Source organism: Cicer arietinum, chromosome 7 (assembly GCF_000331145.2).
Source record: "Cicer arietinum cultivar CDC Frontier isolate Library 1 chromosome 7, Cicar.CDCFrontier_v2.0, whole genome shotgun sequence".
Taxonomy (NCBI): domain Eukaryota; kingdom Viridiplantae; phylum Streptophyta; class Magnoliopsida; order Fabales; family Fabaceae; genus Cicer; species Cicer arietinum.
Window position 1 is genome coordinate 9716576 of NC_021166.2, and position 21196 is coordinate 9737771.

A 21196-nucleotide genomic window follows, 5' to 3' on the forward strand; every position below is an offset into this window, starting at 1 on the left:
TAATATTTTTCTTGTTTCATGCTGGAGATAAGCATTTCTATATGGTCTTCCCGGGTGTATTCCTTTTTAGCCTCGACAAACTGCTTCGAATAATTCAATCAAGCCCAAAAACTTGCATGGTTTCAGCTAGAATTTTCCCCTGCGAAGCTGTGGAGCTAATTCTGCCCAAAGATCCAAGTAATTAATTTCTTTACAGCTATCTGAAATTGAATTATATTTGGAGACAAAATTTTCCATTTAATTATGGTTTGTTTTCGACCATTTGCAGGGCTGAAGTATAACCCTACAAGTGTTATATCTTTGAAGATGCCAACTATATCTCATCTTCAATGGCATTCTTTTAGTATTATATCTAGTTCCAAAGCTGATGAACCTATTATGTCTGTGATGATAAAATGTCAAGGGTGGTGGACCAATACTCTTTATGACTTGATACAAACTGAACTAAACAAATGTGTTGAGAAGAGGAAAAGTATACCTATTGCAATTGAAGGACCCTATGGACCTGCTTCATCAGACTTTTTAAAGTGAGCATAACCATTACACCTAGTGCTTCTAATTGACCTGTTTACCATTATTCCTCCAGTTTCACTTTTTATCAGTATATCATGTTCCTATAATGAGCAAAACAGGAAGAATAGAAATTGTATTAGATTATCCAAAATAACAAGAGAAAAATTGTCTGCAGACACGACAGTCTACTTATGGTTGCTGGAGGAAGTGGAATAACCCCATTTCTGAGCATTTTGGCAGAAATTGATTCAACTACCAACAAAAATAAATTTCCATCAAGGATACAACTAGTATATGTGATAAAGAGGGCACAAGACTTTTGTTTGTTACATTCAATTGCGCATATTCTACTCAACCAGTCAAGCGAAAAATTTCATTTACAACTTCAATTGTTTGTAACGCAAGAAACACAAGCAGGCGTTGGAATTATGGAGCTATTAGATGAGTTCAATAAAGTAAGAACCTTGCAATTGGACAGTGTGAGCTCAAATTATTATGCAGCATATGGACCTGAAAGTGCAGTTTGGATGGCTGCTATTACAGGATGTTGCTCCGTCACATTTCTTATTTTTCTGATCTGTTTCAACCGTACTATAATTCAGTCTGGAAAGCATTCCAAATTGTCAAAAGAAAAGACTCCATCTTGGATTATGGATCTTCTTTTAATAGCTGCTTTTGTACTAGCTTTATCTTGCAGCACCTTGATAGCAATTATCTTGAGATGGAGAAGGCTTAAGAAAGGGATTCCACCAATGTCGCAGACAGAAATCAAACCCTTTGATCTAAGTTCAGCTGAAACTAAGAGTGCTCTTGAAGAACATGAAGTTTATTTTGGAGGAAGGCCAAATTTTAAAGGTAGTTATCTCATTGTTTCTTTCCTTGCATTTTTAAAAGTATATATCTTCATAGAAAAATTGACAACTTAGTACATTTGAGTTGAACAGATATATTAGGCAAGTTCAAGAATGAAACATGTGGATCTGATGTTGGGGTTTTAGTTTGTGGACCCGAGAGCATGAAGGAATCATTGGCGTCGGCGTACCAGAAGGAATCCAAGTGTTTCAAGTTAGGTGTAAAGAGAACAAAACCACAATTCACTTTCCACTCTCTCAACTTCACACTCTAGTGTCTAAATTTGGCTGCATAAATACCAATACAACTCTGTTGTTATTCAGTTATTTAGTACACCTTTGCCTTCATTCCCAAGTTTTTAGACTCCCGTAGTTATGTAGGTCATGAAGCCATAGATTTCAATAAGCTTTCTGAGTGTCCTTTTACATGTAGTCATCACTCATCAGAGCATCCTTTTTCAAATAATGTAGTTATGATGTCACACACCTCTCAAATGTTCACATATGCATAAATGTAATCAAAATCCTCTCACTTTATCCTTGAATGTGGTTTAAAAGTTTAACACACAGATCTTTTGATTTTAAAAAACAATCATCTATAAAGAAAGGTTTTTGGTGAATTTTCCTAGCGATCGTGCAGATCCCCACATTCGTGTAAGTGGCATCATCTATGATCAATCCATGTGTCATCATTCATATGTATTCTATTTTTAACTGTTTCAAGACATGCAAAATACATATTCTTTCATCCAAAGAAAGATAATTAACAAAAATGGAAAACAAGTAAATCATGTACAAGACACACTACAAAGAACATGAGTACTTGACTGAAAGTGGAAATAATCCAATGATTAATATCAAAAGATATACAGGGAAATTTCCCCATTATCAACACACAATCAAGAAAAAAAATCCAATGGACAAAAGTCCAACAGTATGCAGTAAAGTCAAACAGGAGAGTTGGACTGCAAAGGCAGTTCCTCCTCCGATTCCCCGCCACCACCACCACCATTGCCATCCCCGCGGGCCAAATCAGACAAAACATTCCCCGGCACCTCAGCCACATCCTTCCCAAGAAGCAACGCAACAACTTCCTTCATAGTAGGCCTCCTATTAGGCTCAGGATGACAACAAGCCAACCCAAGTTTCAACACCATCTCCATATCACAAACATCATACTCACCCTTAATCCTACAATCTGCAGCATCTACCACACACCCTCTCGCATACCATTCTCTCACCCAATCAATTAGCACCACCTCCTCATCCACTACCGACATCTCCAACGGCCTCCTTCCGCAACCCACCTCCAACAGCACAACCCCAAAACTATACACATCACTCGCTGATGTCGGCGCGGCAACCCTCACTATTTCCGGCGCCAAATACCCCAAAGTTCCCACCACACGTGTAGTATTCGGAACTTGTCCATGTTGGTAAAGCTTAGCCAAACCAAAATCTCCCAACCTTCCCCTCATTTCACAGTCCAACAAAATGTTACCTGATTTAATATCCCTATGAATAACAACCTGATCCCAACCATGATGAAGGTAGTTAAGCCCCTCTGCCACGTCAACAAGAATCCGACGGCGCTGATCCCATCCCAAAATTTTCACAGGATTATCAAAAACCCACTTGTTTAAGCTTCCATTAGGCATGTAATCATAAACTAACATAAGTTCATTACCTTTTCTACACCATCCCTTCATTTGTACTATATTCTTATGTTGAAGCCTTCCTATACTTGAAATCTCCGCCATGAATTCTCTTAATCCTTGTTTAGAATCGTGATTAACACACTTTACCGCAATTAAAGTTTTATTCGTTAGTGTTCCTTTGTACACTTTTCCGAACCCTCCAGAACCTAGAAGATTCTCCTTCTTAAAACCCTTAGTAGCTATTTTTAGTTCCTCATAAGAGAATCTATGTGGCCAATATTCCATTTCCCAATCTTCAACTTCATCATCTTCTTCTTTCGTTTTTCTGTTTCGCCACCAAATGAATAATAACACCAAACTCGCACAAATCAATGTGAAAGCAAAACAAGCAACTGCAATTCCTGCAATTGTACCACCGGAAAGTGAAGTTGACGACGATTTTAGTTCGAAATCCGGTAAATTTGTCGTGTTTAACACTTCCGCAGTTCCTGAATCGCTGAAACTCCATGCGAGAATTCTCCGTGCTTCGATTCCATCGGTTTTCGAAGCTGAAAAACCAACGAACATTTCGGGAGAAAGGTAATTAGCAATGTTTGGATGTCTATACGTAAGCGTTGGTTTCGTTGGGCGTGAAACACCGACTGGAGAAACGGTAACGTTAATTTCCAAATTCTCGCCGTCGAATTCGATCCAAGCTCGGATATTTTCGCCGCTATTCATTTGAACTGGTACGAAACTTCCGGTGGAATCGTAGTATCCTGCGCGGGTTTGCGTTATGGATTCGACGTTGTTGAGATCGATTCCGATGTGGTTGTTGTCGCTTTCGTTGAACTCAGGGTTTTGTCCGGTGTCGAATTCGACGGCGAGGAGGGGGAAAACGGTGGGGGAGGTGGTGTTTGTGAATAAGCCGAAGAATTGGCTGGCGAGTGCGCCGGGAGGGGAAGTGGTATTGCAGAGGACGAAAGCGAGACCAAAACCAGGACTGTTTGGGATTTGTGGCAAGACGGAGAAGATGAAGGAAGTGGAGAAGGAAGAGATGTTGGAGGAAGGTTTAATGACGGGGAGCTTTGTGGGGTAGAAAACTCGGCCGAAGGAGTAATTGTTGGAGTCGTTGATCATGCGAATGATGGGGGGTTCGACGTGGGAGTCGTTGATGAGAGTGAGGTTGGTGGTGGTGGTGAAGGAATTGAAGATAAAATTGAGGGAGAGAGTGGAGGGAATAATGATGAGAAAGTATATGATATGGAACACTACTGTAGCCATGCCGGAAATTAGTTCGCCGGCGAGTGTGGGGGAGGATGAGTTACATGGTATGGGGTGTGAATGAATAGTTCAAAGCTTTTTTGGATTAAAAATTATAAATTAATAAGTACATTGCTTGTGGTTTGCGAGGATTTGTTCATCGTTGAACATTCCATGGCGATCTACAAGGGGTATACAAAGCTTGACTATTACTTTAAATCAATTGTCGTGGTACGATACAATCTTTCAATTGTTGTCAACATTATTAAGAAAAATTATCCATAACATTCAAATCTTTACAAGAAATATAATTAGAGAGGTAACCGAAAAATAGCAAGAAAAAATATAAAGCAAATATTATATATCATAGTAAATCTAATGTCGGTAAATAGAGAAAGTGGCCGAAAAATAAGTTTTTTTATACATTTAATGAAATGAAAATCGTCCATAGCCATTTTTATGCATTTAATGATATGAAAATCGTCCACAGACATTTGTATACCCTAGAGATATAAATAGAGAAAGTGATGTAATATATCATGTGTTGGTAATGTAATAGAAAAACTAAGATGTAGAAGGAAAATAAAGTGTAGAAAAATTAAAAGTGCATGTGTATAATTACTCTTATTGATATAAGTGGTGTTCATATATTTTGCTTAATTCCTCTTTTCTCAAATATAAACAAAAATATATCCAAAAAAAATCAATGTATTTAGATTAAATTTTAAGACAAATAAATTAATTTATTTTGCCATATGTTTGCTTATATTTGAGATCATTTATGTACCAACTATATTTACCATTAATATTTGAGTCTAGTACAATCGTTATGGAATGTGAAAATTAATAGGTCAGTCTAACACTCCTTTTTTCTTTAAAAATAAAATAAAATTTTAATATTTAAAATTTGTAATAAAAAAAAATATATCTCCCATACTAAAATATAATACGTACAACACTAGAATAAATGACAAGATGGCATCACTCATAATAGGTTTCAAGAGACTTAAAGTTTTTTTGGTGTTTCTTTTTTTTTTTTTTCCAATTTAGTGATTATAGGCTTTTTAGAATTTCTTTTTAACTAAATTGAATTGGATTGAAAAATTAAGGTGAATAATATTTTTGCCAATGAAGAAATCAAGAAAATTAAGAAATTTAATTGGTTTTTTAAGAAAAAAAAAATTGCTTAATTGTTTTCTTCAGTCAATCTGAAGCCTAGAGGGTGTTAATCCACTCAGACAACATCAAACAATTTTGATAACTCCATTGTTAATGTTGTTTGACTCTTCTAAACTAGGGAATATGAAATCTTAAATTAGCGAACATGTGGCCCATGATAACATGGGCCGTAAACTTCACATGTAAAATTTTAAGTATATATTTATTTTTATGGCAACGATGCTTAAGACACAATTACAAACCACTATAAATTTTTCAAAAAAACATTGTACAGTAAAAAAAATTCAACTAGTACGAACATAATAGCCTTCTTCATTTTCAATTTATACAGTTTTTTATCTCGACTCATAATTAGTTTATGACTCATTGTTTTGACTTCCATTGACAACTATTTTAAAATGTGTGAAAAAGTGTACCAAATTTAAATATGACATTAAGTGATTTTCAAATCACATTAAATTTTTCACTTAATCAATATATCTAATTTTATAGAAACTATAAAATATATTTCTACTAAATCATGATTTTATTACTTCTACCATAAAATAAAACATACGCTAAAATTATTTAATTATGGAGTACTCGATCGAAGGGGCAAATAACCAATAATTAAAATAAAGCATATCATAATCACAATAATATACACTTTGACCATTGTTTTAAGTCACATTTTATTAGATTACAAGCAATTAAGTCATTCGTATCACTTCAGCATTAAATAATAATTTTTTAAAAGAGGCTTCTATTATATATTAGAAAATTAATATATTTTAATATTATTAAAATTAAATCATTAATAATTAAACAACATGCTATTTATATATTAAAATTCTTAATTTAATTAATTTGAATGGATACTATAATATTAATTTGTCATAAATTAAAAAAAATTATTGATAAAAAATTTATAATATCAATCCACACCTAATCATTCTTTTTATGAATTAAAATAATTGGATGATAATAATTAAGTTAATTTTGTAACCTGTACACGTTTATTCAGCAAACAAATCACAAACAAACAAAAATGAGTAAATGCACGCGATCCTCAATCGTGAAACCCCTCCTTTATGTAACTCTCATCCAACTTTCTACACCTTCTCTCATACTATTCTCAATTATCAAAATTTGAATTTGAATTGAAAAGCTCTCATACAGGGGATTTTGCCATGTTTTTATTAAAGATTTGACAATATATTTGTAGTTGTTATGCCTTGTTTTATTCTTCTTTCTCTTGCTATTTTCTCGAAAAGATACTTTGTAGAGCTCTATAACTTTCCTTCTGATAAACTGGTATCTTGCTGAAAATCTATTTTCTCCATGTTTATTTTCTAACTATAGCTTTGGTTTTCTTCCCATGCTCAAATGCTTTTCTTCACATGCTATCTTGATCCCTTACACAATTTTATATGGGAATTTGTTTTCCCAAATCGTTTTAGTTATTAAATAAAGTATAATTTTAGGAGTGGGTATTTCAATGTGCTAAAATAAATAAGGGGATGCCTTTAATATCATCTGTTTGGTAATATGCCACAATGATTTTTTTTTGCTCACTTGAGTATGTTTTATTGCTTGGGTTTGCATCTTTTAGTGACTCTTTAAATATAAGCATCCGTATACTTATTTTTTATTTTTGTGTGTTTTAATTATTGCTATTTATATTGGTTTTATCTCTTTTTAAACACCAACAACTTTAAATAGATCTGCTGCCATCACTGTTTAATTTTTGGAAATTTTGCAGAGCAGCAGCTAAACACTTAGCGACATTGATTGTCTCCCCTTCTTAGATGCGTTCAAAGTTATATCGTGAGGTAATTTTGTGGAATTGAGATTCTTTCAGGTTACTTAATTAAAAGTCCATTTATAAGAGAGAAAAAAGAAAAAGTGCATTTAATAATTTTAATTATTAAATCATTTCTCTTTTGGAATCCAAACTCAATTTTGTGTTCACTTTCTTATTCGCAGTTTGTAAATAAACTATTGTTCTCTTTATCTTTTAGAGGTATTGTTGTTCTTGCATTATTTAATCCCTATGGATAATGAGTAAACATTTAGCTATATTGTTGTTCTTTTCTTTTTGCCTTGCTTAAATTTCATTATTTAGTTTCTTTTGATCGACTACATATGGAGAGCTACGGAATCATGCCTTTCTATCCAAAAATGAACATCCACATGAGCTTCGATGGTGCACTTTAGTTTTCTGATTGTCCTTATTTTTCTTTTGTTGTTAAAGTTCTTTTCATATATCTTGATTGTATACCTTATTGAATGCTTTCATTCTTATCGGTTAAACTATTATTTGAAAGTTTATTCGTATAAGAGTATGTCATATGTATATTTTTGACTTTATTCCATCCACATTTTTTAATCTAATTTTTGGCAAATCGCTTAATTCTCTTGCATTCAAATAATATGAATATATACGAATTATCAGAACTTACGGGACTCAAAAAATGGGTATTTATAATAAGTTACAGGTATGATTAAAACATGTTTTAACACAGTTTAACTTGAATATAATGTGTGTACTTTTTAATTGCTTTTTCCATGCAATTGTTATTCTAATTGGTAACATGTCTATTCTTTCTATCTTTAACTTCTTTCTTATATTATTTTTGAGGCATTTGATCACTGTTTGATTGGTAGTCAAGATCTTTTGATGAAGGTAACACACGGTATAACTGCTGCATCATCCTTACGAGGATCACTTAGAAGCACAGAGTTCAGTTCTGCAGGAAACTAAACACAAACAACTCATATATATTAATGTAAACCAAAACAGTTCCAAATTCAATTTTATGCTTCTGATTTTATTACATTCATCAATAAAATTACAGTACAATATTTCATGTTTTACATACATCCTTTAAGCTTTTAGAGGTAATTACATAATTAGAGGTAACTAAATTGCAACCAACATAGATCTTATCGAGAAAGTTTTTCCCTTCCGATGCAAGGCTGCTAATACTAGTATAGGGAAAATTTCCCTTTATCAAAACACAATCCAGAGAAATCCATGAAAAAGAAAGTCCAACTATATGTCCTCGAGTCACTAATCAAACAGGAGAGTTGGACTGCAAAGGCAGTTCCTCCTCCGACTCCCCGCCAACACCACCATTGCCATCCCCGCGAGCCAAATCAGACAAAACATTCCCCGGCACCTCTGCCACATCCTCCCCAAGAAGCAACGCAACAACTTCCTTCATAGTAGGCCTCCTATTAGGCTCAGGATGACAACAAGCTAACCCAAGTTTCAACACCATCTCCATATCACAAACATCATACTCACCCTTAATCCTACAATCCGCAGCATCTACCACACACCCTCTCGCATACAATTCTCTCACCCAATCAATTAGCACCACCTCCTCATCCACTACCGACATCTCCAACGGCCTCCTTCCGCAGCCCACCTCCAACAACACAACCCCATAACTATACACATCACTCGCTGATGTCGGCGCGGCAACCCTCACTATTTCCGGCGCCAAATACCCCAAAGTTCCCACCACACGTGTAGTATTCGGAACTTGTCCATGTTGGTAAAGCTTAGCCAAACCAAAATCTCCCAACCTTCCCCTCATTTCACAGTCCAACAAAATGTTACTTGATTTAATATCCCTATGAATAACAACCTGATCCCAACCATGATGAAGGTAGTTAAGCCCCTCTGCCACGTCAACAAGAATCCGACGGCGCTGATCCCATCCCAAAATTTTCACCGGATTATCAAAAACCCACTTGTTTAAGCTTCCATTAGGCATGTAATCATAAACTAACATAAGTTCATTACCTTTTCTACACCATCCCTTCATCTGTACTAAATTCTTATGTTGAAGCCTTCCCATACTTGAAATCTCCGCCATGAATTCTCTTAACCCTTGTTTAGAATTGTGGTTAACGCACTTCACCGCAATTAACGTTTTGTTTGTTAGTGTTCCTTTGTACACTTTTCCGAACCCTCCAAAACCTAGAAGATGCTCTTTCTGAAAACCCTTAGTAGCTATTTTTAGTTCCTCATACGAGAATCTATGTGGCCAATATTCCATTTCCCAATCTTGAACTTCATCATCTTCTTCTTTCGTTTTTCTGTTTCGCCACCAAATGAATAATAACAACAAACTCGCACAAGTCAATGTGAAAGCAAAACAAGCAACTGCAATTCCTGCAATTGCTCCGCCGGAAAGTGACGACGGTTCTGGTTTGAACACCGGTAAGTTCGTTGTGTTTAACTCTCTCGCAGTTCCTGAATCGCTGAAACTCCATGCAAGAACTCTTTGTGCCTCAATCAAATTCATTTTCGAAGCTGAAAAACCAACGAACATTTCAGGAGAAAGGTACTTAGCAATGTTAGGATCTCTATACGAAAGCGTTGGTTTCGTTGGGCGTGAAACATCAATTGGGGAAACGGTAACGTTTATCTCCAATTTATTGCCGTCCAAATCGATCCAGGCTTGGATGTTTTCTCCGCTATTCATTTGAACCGGAACGAAGCTTCCGGTGGAATTGTAGTATCCGGCGGGGGTTTGCTTTATGGATTCGGCGTTGTTGAGATCGATTCCAATGTGGTTATTGTCTCTGTCGTTGAACTCCGGGTTTTGTCCGGTATCGAATTCGACGGCGAGGAGGGGGAAAACGGCGGGGGAGTTGGCGTCTGTGAATAAGCCGAAGTATTGGCTGGCGAGTGCGTCCGGAGGGGAAGTGGTGTTGCAGAGGACGAAAGCTAGACCGAAACCAGGATTGTTTGGGGATTGTGGCAAGACGGAGAAGATGAAGGAAGTGGAGAAGGAAGAGATGTTGGAGGAAGGTTTAATGACGGGGAGCTTTGTGGGGTAGAAAACTCGGCCAATAGAGTTAGTGTTGGAGTCGTTGGTCATGCGGATGACGGGGGCTTCGACGTGGGCGTCGTTGATGAGAGTGAGGTTGGTGGTGGTGGTGGTGGTGAAGGAATTGAAGATAAAATTGAGGGATAGAGTGGAGGGAATAAAGAGGAGAAAATATAGGATATGGAACACTGCTGTAGCCATGCCGGAGACTACTTTGCCGGCGATTGCGGGAGGCAGGATGAGTTAGTTACATAGTGTGAATGTAAACTTCAAAGGATTTTTGGAATAAATACTAAATAAATAGATGACTTGCGGTTTGCCGTTTGCGAGGGTTCGTTGAAGTTTGAACATTCAATGGCAGTCTACAAGGGGTATAGAAAGCTTGCTTGAATAGTCTTCAAATGTACTGGTTTAGTACTTGCTTTTTTAAATTCAACTTTTTATGGACATATTTTTTAAATTCAACTTCCTTGATTAATTTAGGATTTTGATTATCTGCCTTTAAGGCGGGATCTGCACCAAATCATTTGAATAATCTCGTCTTTTAGATAAATCACACATTTCATATCAAGCCACGTGTCCAACATTTTGATCATTTTGAAAAAAGCTGCAAGCTAAAGGTTTAAGTTGCCACCACTATCGTCTCATCGTCTGCTATCGTCCTACGCGTTGCTGCTGTGCACCACTGTCGAACCACACACCGTCGTAGTTTTGTGCGCTGTCGTCGTCGACCAGCACGCTGTCATCATCCTATGTGCACTCTCATCCATTTTGCTGCTTTCTCAAACAAAAAGGAAACCAATTTTTAGAATTCAGTTACACAAATTTACAATAGTGATGGAAGCGTGGCGGTAGGACTTTGGAGTCGTAAATCTAGCTTTTTGTATTCAATATCATTTTTTGTGTTGATTTTTTTACTGCAAAATTATTTGGTGAGATTGAAAAAATTTCGTGAAACATAAGTTAAGATTTATAGTTTAAAAAAAGTAGTAATTTAATGTGATTTTTTAATCACACTCATGAAACATGCACACCAAATTTGATTAGGTAGACCAAAATGTTTAACTTTATAAAAATGTTTCTGAATTAGTCTTTTGAAAATATGAATAATTTTTGTTTAACCTTCGATTTTATAAGTTATTTTTCAAATTCATCCTTTGTAAACGATTCATTGCTAAATGTCATAGGTAGTAATAATGTATATGTTAAAGTGTAATATAGATATAAGATTAGTTATAGGTGAGTTATTTTAATTAGGTGTTAGTTATAAGTTAGTTATTTAGTGTAATAATTTTTCTTATTTGATTAATATAAAAATTATATTTAATATCAATATTTTACAAATTCTATTATGGTGTAAAAATTAATTATTCTGCTATTTTTTTTAAATATTTATTGGGAAATTTTTTTATATAAATTTAATTGATTTATCTTCTTTTTTTTAATTTATTATTGAACAATTTGTTAATTTTTTTCTTCTATTTTCCATTCAAAACTAATTATTTCTCCTCTTTCTTTATTTTCTTCTACTTTTCTCTCAAAATTCAAGTTAGAGTTGTCTCATCATAACGACGATGATAAAAAAAAACTCGTAAGACAATGTTTTTTTTAAGGGCAACATGTTTTTTCTATAAAATCATTTCAAAACTCAAGACATCTTCAATGATTTGATATCTACTTTGTTTCAACATCAACAACTTTCGTCAAGTATGAAAAAGATGAAGTGAAGTGCATCTGTTGAAGATTTCTTAAGCACATCAACAACAATTGGTGGCAAAATTCTTTCTTTTTATTAAAAAAAAAAATGCAAGCAAGATTTTGGATGAAAGTTTCACCAACAACAATAAAACAAGATTGTTCTTGTTTTTAAAAAGAAAATCTATAATTGGATTCTCATTTAGAAATCTTAATGACTAAGGAGTTGCACATGATATGTCGTTAATAAAAAAACAAATTTTACATGAGATTATAAATTCAATTCAACACCTACTATAACAAAAAAAGGAAAGAAACAAGATTGCATTATAATCTTTTTGTTCTTATTTAAAACGAAAAATAAATCTTCAAAAGATCTTTTAATTAATTTATTTTAGCATTTCAAAATTCATTAGTCGATATATTTCGACGTTTTTTTTAATTATATCTTTTTTTTTGTTCTAATATTATATTATTCATCTCAAGTTTGAAGCGTCGCAATCACCTTTCAATTTGAGAGAATATAATAGAGATAAAATTAGTTACAAATTAATTAATTTAGTTAGGTGTTAGTTATTAATTATCTTAGTTAAAAATTAATTCATCTATTTTGGTTATATAAATTTCATTATACATATTATTGTAATAATTTTTTATTTGATCAATATAAAAATTATCTCAATTTTTTTTCCATATATTCTATTAAAGTGTATTATTGAAAGACTTAATTGCACACAAAATATAAAACATTTAAATCTGAAAACTACGTACGGAATTTAGTTGAATTCCAATACTTAAGTGATGTCTTAAAGATGTTTATGAAGTTAAAACATTTAAGTGATGTCTTAAGATGTTTATGAAATTGATGTATGTCGATTATGTGCTCTATAATATAGTTTGATCGCTCCTACCGAAAAGTCTATAATTTTTGTGAAAACATATGTAATGATGTTTGTGGGCGAAGAACAATTACTTTCTAAAATTACTGATTATTTTCATAACCGCAGGTTGGATTTCTCTCGGGCTTCTAAAGTCAACCCAAGTTAGACAACAACATGGAAACATGCAGAACAAATTAAAGCGCCAATAATACAATTTTTGGAGACTGGTATGATACACAGTTACAAACCTAAAATCTCAACTTCAACAGGTGTCAACATTATTAATCCCTTTTGGTTACTCTTGCATGAAACTTTTTCTAATTTTCTATTAAAAAACAAACTCATAATCAAAGTCAAATGCTAAATACAAAGTCTTTTGCACGTCTAAACTTTGTTGTGTATACATTTCCTATAATTGTTATTGCTATAATGGGACTTCTTTATTGGATTTGAAAACTGGATATATAATAATATAATTATGGATCGGTGCATACTCGATATTTGAAAAAAAATTAGTCCTTTTAATATCATTATTTATTGTTAAAATGTTTTATGTAACGTGACATTTACATTTATGTGTTACAGTATCACTTAACATGACACGCTAGCGTCTTTAATAGAGTTAAAATCTGAAAAAAGATTTACGAAACGTAAATTTAAGGAAACATTTTAATCGACAATTACAATTTCAGGAGAGGAATTGATAGTTGACTCCATAAATTATGTTCCATAATTTATTTCAAATTTGTCTTATAAATAAAAAATTAAATTAAGAGAAACAAACTATCTTACAAAGGTCAAGGAGAACCATCACATTTTATTGAGAATTTATAATGAATCGTATTGATTGCAGAATATCGATCGAAAATCAAAATTACAACAGATGTGAGTGGAAAGTTCAACTATCTATCAGATATGTGCAATTGATATTCAATTTCAAAACTTAAAAGTATACTAAGTAGGAAAATAATCTATTTTCATAGCATTATAACAACCATCCTTATAACATTATAACAACCATCCTTGTTTTATGTCTTTTATGTATAGATGTCATTTACAGCTTTTACTTTTCATTATTTTTTAACCTGTTATATTATTATTTTTATTTTATTTTTTGACACCTGCCATGAATGTTGTTTATAAAACATGAACTTCGCATTTGATTTTAGAACTAATTGTTTAGTGACAAAACGATGATATTTCAATTTCGTTTAATATTTTTTTCACCTTTATTAAGAAAAAATAATAGTATATTACTATGTTCTTTTTGTATATTAATTTCTTTTAAATAATTCATGTATGTGAATATATTAAATTTAATTTTTTATATTTAAAAAAATTATTTGTCAAGAATAATATATTATAAAAAACTTAATAGTATTAATAAGGATATGAATGAACAAATAATAATAGATTCACCTAATAAATTAAAATAATACTTATATTAAGGACAATTTTTTTCTAAAAATACTTATAACTAGAGACGAAAGCAATAGTCTATTTCATTCCTCGTAAGAAGCATGTATAGATGAAAAAGTTTAAGTCTCAAAAACATATATTTTTTTTAGGGATTTTTTATAAGAAATAATTGGATTAAATTTTAATCAACAAAAATTAATATATTTAATTTATAATGTTAATTTTTATTAATCAACTTTTAATTCAACTGTATTTTTTAAAAAGACTCAGAAAAAGAAAATTTAACTATCTCTTATAAAAATAAAATTACAGGAGTATTATATTATAAAACATAAGTCAACCTACTACTATCTCTAAATTACTAAATTGTATATTTGGCGAGGCTGCATCAAATCCCAGCATATAATAAAATATCATAGACAAAAGAAAGCAAAGAACTATGCAATATGAATATTCAAGGTTAGAGCATATCTAAATGATTTGTTCCGTTTGGAACTCAAAATTATCGAAAAAGATGGAGGATTTTACAGTGTAATAAATCGGTAAAAGAAACAAATCCTCATGGGGTGAGGTTTGATCGGAAATCTTCGTTAGAGAGTATTTACAAACATTTTAACGTTTAAATTAGTATAATATTTAAGAAGAGTGAGAGTTAAGAATAAAATATACCTTAAGTCATGCTGAAAGTTTTATAGAGCCATAATAAAGTAATATTTGGTAGGAACCATATAATTGTTCATTTTTCTATATTAATAATAGTTTACCTGTTTTGCCAACTTATTTCTTGTATATCGTACTCTATTGATGGCGTTGAATAAAAGTATTATTCAGAGTGTTTGTGAGTTGATTTTTTTGAAGATTAAGGAAAATTTTAAAGAGGTGAGTGATTAAGTCTATGTTTTAATATATATTTAATATTTTAAAAAAATTAAAAAAACAACTTAATGTAATTATATCATACGCTGGTTTATAGTTTTTTTATTTGCATTGCCCTATATCTAGTCTAACAGATATGAATGTTCATTTTATCATAACAAATAACAGGCTGTCCAAAAATAACAAATAACAGAGGACAACAAAGCACAACTTCTAATAGCTAAACATGGCAAGATAAAACATTAAAACAGTTAAATAAATGCTGTTACTAGTGCTTATTAATCAGCGCAATTGTAAACGCAATCAGATTAGGTAAAAAGCACACTACAAACATGGTAAGTTAGTAATCCAAAATCATACAACAAGGTTTTCAATTGAAATAACATGTACGTGACATAAGGTATAACTTCAATTTATTCATCAAAATTCATTTACTGTGCAAAAATTTGATTTTGTCAAGATATCTATTTCAGTAAAAAAAAATATATATATATATACCTTTTAAGTTAGATAAAAATGATTTGTTAAGTTGATTATGCGTGAAACTTAAAAATAAACTATTTAAAAAATTATTTGTTGATAAGTCGATAAAACTTCAATCGACTCAAAAAGTCTATTGTTTTTTTTTTTTTTTGTAAAAAATTGTATTTTTTTCTCTCTATATATACATAAGTAAAATCTAATATCAACTAAAATTTCATAAACAATTATAATCTTATATAAAACTCATTTAGAACATAAAGTATGTTAATCCATGTATATATATAGAAACTAGACTAAATAAACTCAAAATACACTACTAAAAAATAGACATTATATATCTACTAAAATTTTCGATAGAACCTAATACTATTGATTATGTCTATAACACCAACATTCAAGATACACTACTTTTAAGGTTGAGAAAACTCTTACTCCTCAATTTATGTTGGGTTACTACTTTATAATTTTACTTTATAATTTTGCATCTCTTTTCTTTTTGTCATGACACCTATATAAAGTCTACAACACGTATGAAAACTACAAAACCAAACAAACAAACAAAAGATTACACAATTAAAGACATCATGACCAACTTTATATTCTAAAAATATAAAGATAGTAAACTAGGCTAAAATAGAGGAAAACATCATTGTTTGTAAGATAGCCAAATTATTAAAGTAGCATGACCATATTATATATTCTATCAACTACAAAATTCATCATAAGATAAATAAATTACTAAAAACACGTAAAGGTAGTCAAATACCAAAGAATTTAAATGAAGAAAAATAAAGTATGTTTATATTTGGTTAGAGTAATAATTAAATTGTTAATAAGTGGTATATATATTATATATTATCTCAACATGGTGAAGACTCGCAATTGACCATAATAATAACATCATCCTCGTCATCTTATGTCAAAAGAATTTTCAAAGTAATCTTATGAGTATGAAATTATAAATATATTTTAAAATTATCTAAAACTCAAAAAGTTGACAGAAATAAAATAACTAATTTGATTATCATACAAAAGAAAAATACCAATATTATTTTCTTTATTATTTTTTTTCTCATACAACTTATTGTTGCAAGATAGAAAAATAATAAATATTTTTATACATAAACTCATTTGAAGTTACTTTTAAATTTTCATCTCTTTCTACTTCAACTTTACTCTTTATATCCATATCTCATAAGTTGACAAGGTACTATAATAAATTATAAGTAATAGATTGTAAAGTGAATAAAAAAAATGTACATAACTTTTCCTTTTCCCCTTATTTCACACATGTATTCAACAAGTGTAAAATTAAATTATGAAATAAATCTAAAATTGAAAAATAAATAAACTGACCTAAAGTTGACCTGACAACAACAAACATTATAAATAATAGAACGACACACAAACAATGGCGAGGAGAAGAAACATAGGAATGGAGAGAAAGAAAGATGAAGCAGAAGGAATGAACAACGGATGTGAGTGAAACCGCAAATAGAGATTTTTTAGAATTCTTGATCCATTGCAACCAAAACACGCTATGATATATGTTTTTTTATTAACGATACATCAATTATTATAATCACATTAAACAAAATTCACATGTTTATAAAATTGTCGCCGCCTCGTTTTTGTAACTAGTATATGTAAATAATGACACGTTCTAAATAACTTTTAAATATTTAAAAAATTATCACCGTCTAATTTTTTATTTATTTTAATTATGTACTATGCACGCCCCTCATTTGTTAACTTGGATGATAACCGATTTAATACCATGTGATAAAAAAATTATTTGTTACTAGTGATTTTATAAATAAATTGTTTTAAGATAAATATATTTTAATTAATTTTTTTTGCACATAAATTTCAGATGACATTTAACAAGTTACGTCAACACTTTTAAACTGTCTTATAAATTAGTGTTGATAAAGAGATGTAACTGTGCAATGTTTTACAGAATCATAAACGATTTTAAAATGATAGTCTGATTGTTTAAGATTTTAAAAAATTGATTTTTTAATTTAAAAAATAATTTTTATAAGAACTTACTTAAAAATGGTAGAAGTTGTGTTTAGATTCATTTTTTATAAATAAAAAAGAATAATGATGTTGGGACACAAAATAAGACAGAAACAATATTTTAACATTAAATAATTTATATTTATTATTAAAAAAATTAACATAATAAAAATTAAATTTTAAAAAAAGTATTTTATTTTAATCATCTTTTGAAATTCTATTATAAAAAAATTATAGTAAATAAATGTAATGCATAAATTTATATTTTAAGATAATCTATTTAAACTATTTTTTATTTAAAATTTTATTTTAAAAAATTATTATAACAAAAATAAAATAATATAAAAATCATAAACAAACAATGACTTAGGTTTTCAAAAACTATTAATTTAGTGGATTACTTCCAAACAAACAAAAGTGAAAAGAATTTGTAAAGACGGTTAGTTTGTCCAGTTATCCATTGTATGCTCTAGGTAGCGTCTTGGAATGTGGGGTATCGTTGAATTGGATTCGTGAATAATATGAGTAGAAGCATGTGAGGGGTGTTCTGAGAGTGAGACAGACAGAAACATATGAAACCAAGTTGGTATGTACTAAATCATCAAATAACACGCGTCGCCAAGAAAACCCATACTTTATGCATGCGTGTATTTGTTGTCTATATTTACATTAATGAGAAGACTTGGATTCTTTTATGTTAAAATTTAACACGAAAAGAATTATGTTAGTGATCTCACTGGCCTTACATGTTTAGATGGATGAGATTGTCAGGTTGATTGGGCCAACTTGCTGAATTGAGTGGTAGTGTCTAACAATGTTTGATTCGGTAAGTTAACTAACACTTGTCGCAAACAACGTAGATTTCGGAACTATGCATACTAGCTTCGAGTTTGATTGGTTGACAAAAAAAATAGAAAAAAATTATTAATTAAATTTATAATTAATCAAATTTATTATGTTAATTTGAATAAAATAAATATCATAATAAAATAAGAAATCAAATAACACCGTATTAAGATATGAATAAAATAATACCACATTCAAAACAAAAAAATAAGAACAAATTATGTGTACACATATTTATATGAAAGGCGGGGAAAAGTGATTTAATGAACTTTTTAATACCATTAAAAGCACAAGATGTGCAAATATTACAATGAAATCCACAGCGTACCTCAATGCTAGCAGGAAATAAGCAGCACCGCTCCAATCTCACCTAACATCACAAATTACCAACTATGTCAAAACTAAAATACTAAATTATTACAATTAGATAACACCTCTTATCCTTATAAACTAGCTCCACTTTGATTATGCTCCCTTTTACATAGCGAATTGCTTCGAAACTTCATACATCACTTAGCTCAAAATCTCGAATTGAAGAACAAGAAGAAAGAGAAATGTGTAATTATTTATAAAGAGAAATTGGTTGTGTTTTACAACTTTATTGTTTTTTAATGTTTTTAACCAATGATTTGTGACTTGAAATAATTGTTGTTGTCCATAGAAAAAATTAATACAAATTAAATAGTACAAGTGAAAAATTGTTCTTAATATTTTAAAAACACTCTTTTCTTCCATAATATTATAGGAGAAAGTGCACTGTTTAATTAGTAGTTGTAAGAATATTGCTATAGAGTAGTTTTAATTTAAGCTTAATTTTTTTAATTTTTGGGTAAGTCTAATCACTAAACTATTTGTTAAAAAAAATTTCCACTATATTATATGTTCTTTTTACTCCAAAAACATATTAAATGTTGAAAAATGTTTCCCGTATTAATCTAAATGTTTCGTGACATAATTAAAAATACTATTTTCTAAAAATTAGAAATACTTTATAATAAAAAGTTAAATAACCCTTAATACATTTTTAAAAAATCCTTATCATATTTGCCAAAAAAAAATCTTATCATATGTTTTTTCCCCAAATAAAACCCTTATTTGACAAATGTCAAAATAATATTTTTTAAATAAAAAAAAAAGTATACAACGGTGTTGGGTTTGTTGTAGAGAATATCTTAGAATCTTTTAAATTTAATATTTATCTTTACTAGAACAAATCATTAAAATTAATGTTAAAATAAAATTTATGACATTAGATAACTTCTGCTGTATATTTAAAATTATTATTAAATTAAATTATTAATAAATTTGATTAAATTTTAGATTTAATATTTAAATTTTAAGTTTTAATATCTAATTTGAGTTGATGTTTTTTGTTATGAATTTAATTAAAAATTTAATTTTAATCATAAAAATAATTTATTTAATTATCAAAATCAAAATTAAATAGATAGATAATCGTATTACAATAATATTCATATAGATAATATCCTTGAGGTGATTCTTGATAGAAACCGCACCGTGTTGGCGTGTTGTGTGATCTCACAGTAACGTAACGTAGGCTTTCCTCCTCCTATAAATTCCCGTGAAACCAAGCAACAAGAATTTTCAAGCGACCACACTCTTCACTCTGTAATCACTTAACTCGTTCACGTAACTCCTACCAATGGAATCAAATACCAAAAATACTACTATTAAGTTCCTCTGTAGCTACGGCGGAATAATTCTCCCCCGCCTCACAGACGGCAAACTCCGCTACTTCGGCGGCCACACTAGAGTCCTCGCTCTCCATCTCCCCATTTCTTTCTCAGGTTCGTTTCTCACCATTCTCTTATTCGATCTCACTTTCATATTCCTTCAATTTATTTATTTATTTATTTATTTATTTATTTATTTATTCATTACCGTATCTTTTGCAGAACTAATTGTGAAGCTTGTTGAATTGTGCGGTTCTTCAGTCACGCTGAAATCTCCATTACCAAACGGAGATTTAGAAACATTGATTTCAATCACCAGCGACGAAGATCTCACAAATATAATCCAAGAATATAATCGAGCTTCTTTATCATTAACTCATCCTTTGAAGATCAGAGCCATTCTTTCACCGCCTAAGTTTTTTAAGAAATTATCTCCTCCTCCGTCTTCTTTTTCCAGTGCAACTCATTCTCCTTCTGGTTCTCTTTACACCTCCCTGGAATCACTGCCGTATGCGGCGGCGTATCGGTTCGACCGGCTTAATGGTTCGCCGGTTTCAGTTGGGTATCCAATTGGTATTCGAAACGGGACGGTGAAAGGTAGCTGTTACACGGGGGAATTAGATGGAAGCCCTAGATCTCTTTACCGCTTCTATAATAATTATTGCCATTGATGCAAAGTTATGTTGGAGAATACAAGTTAGACAATGGTTGATGATGATGACGATGAAAAATATCAAAGATCGGTACTCGATCGATTTTAGGGTGTAAATAGCACGAAGAGATTTGAATTAGAGCTTGAGCTTCTTTTTTTTATCTGCTTGAGTTTTTTTTTTTTTAATCTGATTCTTGCTCTGTTTTCTATGTAAAAAGCTAGATACTACTACCATAGAAAAGAAATAAAGCTTTAGCTTGAAATCGTTGGTAATTGTAATACTAATAGTAATGGTGGTAGTCACTACTCACTAGTCAGTTTCAACTGTTCTTTTGGGTGAGAATTGAGATTATTCCTAA

General features: G+C 31.1%; 4 protein-coding genes across 4 annotated transcripts in view; 2 read left to right on the forward strand and 2 right to left on the reverse strand.

Moving 5' to 3' along the window:
• LOC101505212 (ferric reduction oxidase 8, mitochondrial) overlaps positions 1–1984 on the forward strand; it is a 3802-nt gene extending 1818 nt beyond the window's left edge. The window contains exons 6-9 of the mRNA XM_073363327.1: positions 1–177; positions 269–527; positions 689–1368; positions 1458–1984. The exon at positions 1–177 is cut by the window's left edge and continues 5 nt beyond it. Coding sequence (XP_073219428.1) covers positions 1–177; positions 269–527; positions 689–1368; positions 1458–1639 — 1298 coding nt within the window. The 3' untranslated portion in view covers positions 1640–1984. The remainder of the gene's footprint in view (positions 178–268; positions 528–688; positions 1369–1457) is intronic.
• Positions 1985–2169: 185 nt separating this feature from the next.
• Positions 2170–4525, reverse strand: LOC101504906 (L-type lectin-domain containing receptor kinase S.1-like). Its single transcript, XM_004515814.4, has one exon. It carries the CDS (start codon positions 4283–4285, stop codon positions 2312–2314), a length of 1974 nt encoding a protein of 657 aa, XP_004515871.1. The 5' UTR covers positions 4286–4525; the 3' UTR covers positions 2170–2311.
• A 3672-nt stretch (positions 4526–8197) lies between these two features.
• Positions 8198–10700, reverse strand: LOC101504589 (L-type lectin-domain containing receptor kinase S.1-like). Its single transcript, XM_004515813.4, has one exon. It carries the CDS (start codon positions 10468–10470, stop codon positions 8500–8502), a length of 1971 nt encoding a protein of 656 aa, XP_004515870.1. The 5' UTR covers positions 10471–10700; the 3' UTR covers positions 8198–8499.
• Positions 10701–20075: 9375 nt separating this feature from the next.
• On the forward strand, positions 20076–21196 carry LOC101504255 (protein PAL OF QUIRKY-like). Its single transcript, XM_004515812.4, has 2 exons — positions 20076–20299; positions 20408–21196. The coding sequence occupies exons 1-2, from the start codon at positions 20155–20157 to the stop codon at positions 20854–20856; spliced, it is 594 nt and encodes a 197-aa protein (XP_004515869.1). The 5' UTR covers positions 20076–20154; the 3' UTR covers positions 20857–21196.

What these genes read in the sequence shown, in the direction of transcription:
- LOC101504906 (XM_004515814.4), bottom strand. Translation starts at nt 4,285, where the DNA reads ATGGCTACAGTAGTGTTCCATATCATATACTTTCTCATCATTATTCCC.
- LOC101504589 (XM_004515813.4), bottom strand. Translation starts at nt 10,470, where the DNA reads ATGGCTACAGCAGTGTTCCATATCCTATATTTTCTCCTCTTTATTCCC.
- LOC101504255 (XM_004515812.4), top strand. Translation starts at nt 20,155, where the DNA reads ATGGAATCAAATACCAAAAATACTACTATTAAGTTCCTCTGTAGCTAC. An exon ending in TCTCCCCATTTCTTTCTCAG is followed by an intron (nt 20,300 to 20,407) that starts GTTCGTTTCTCA and finishes TATCTTTTGCAG; the next exon opens with AACTAATTGTGAAGCTTGTT.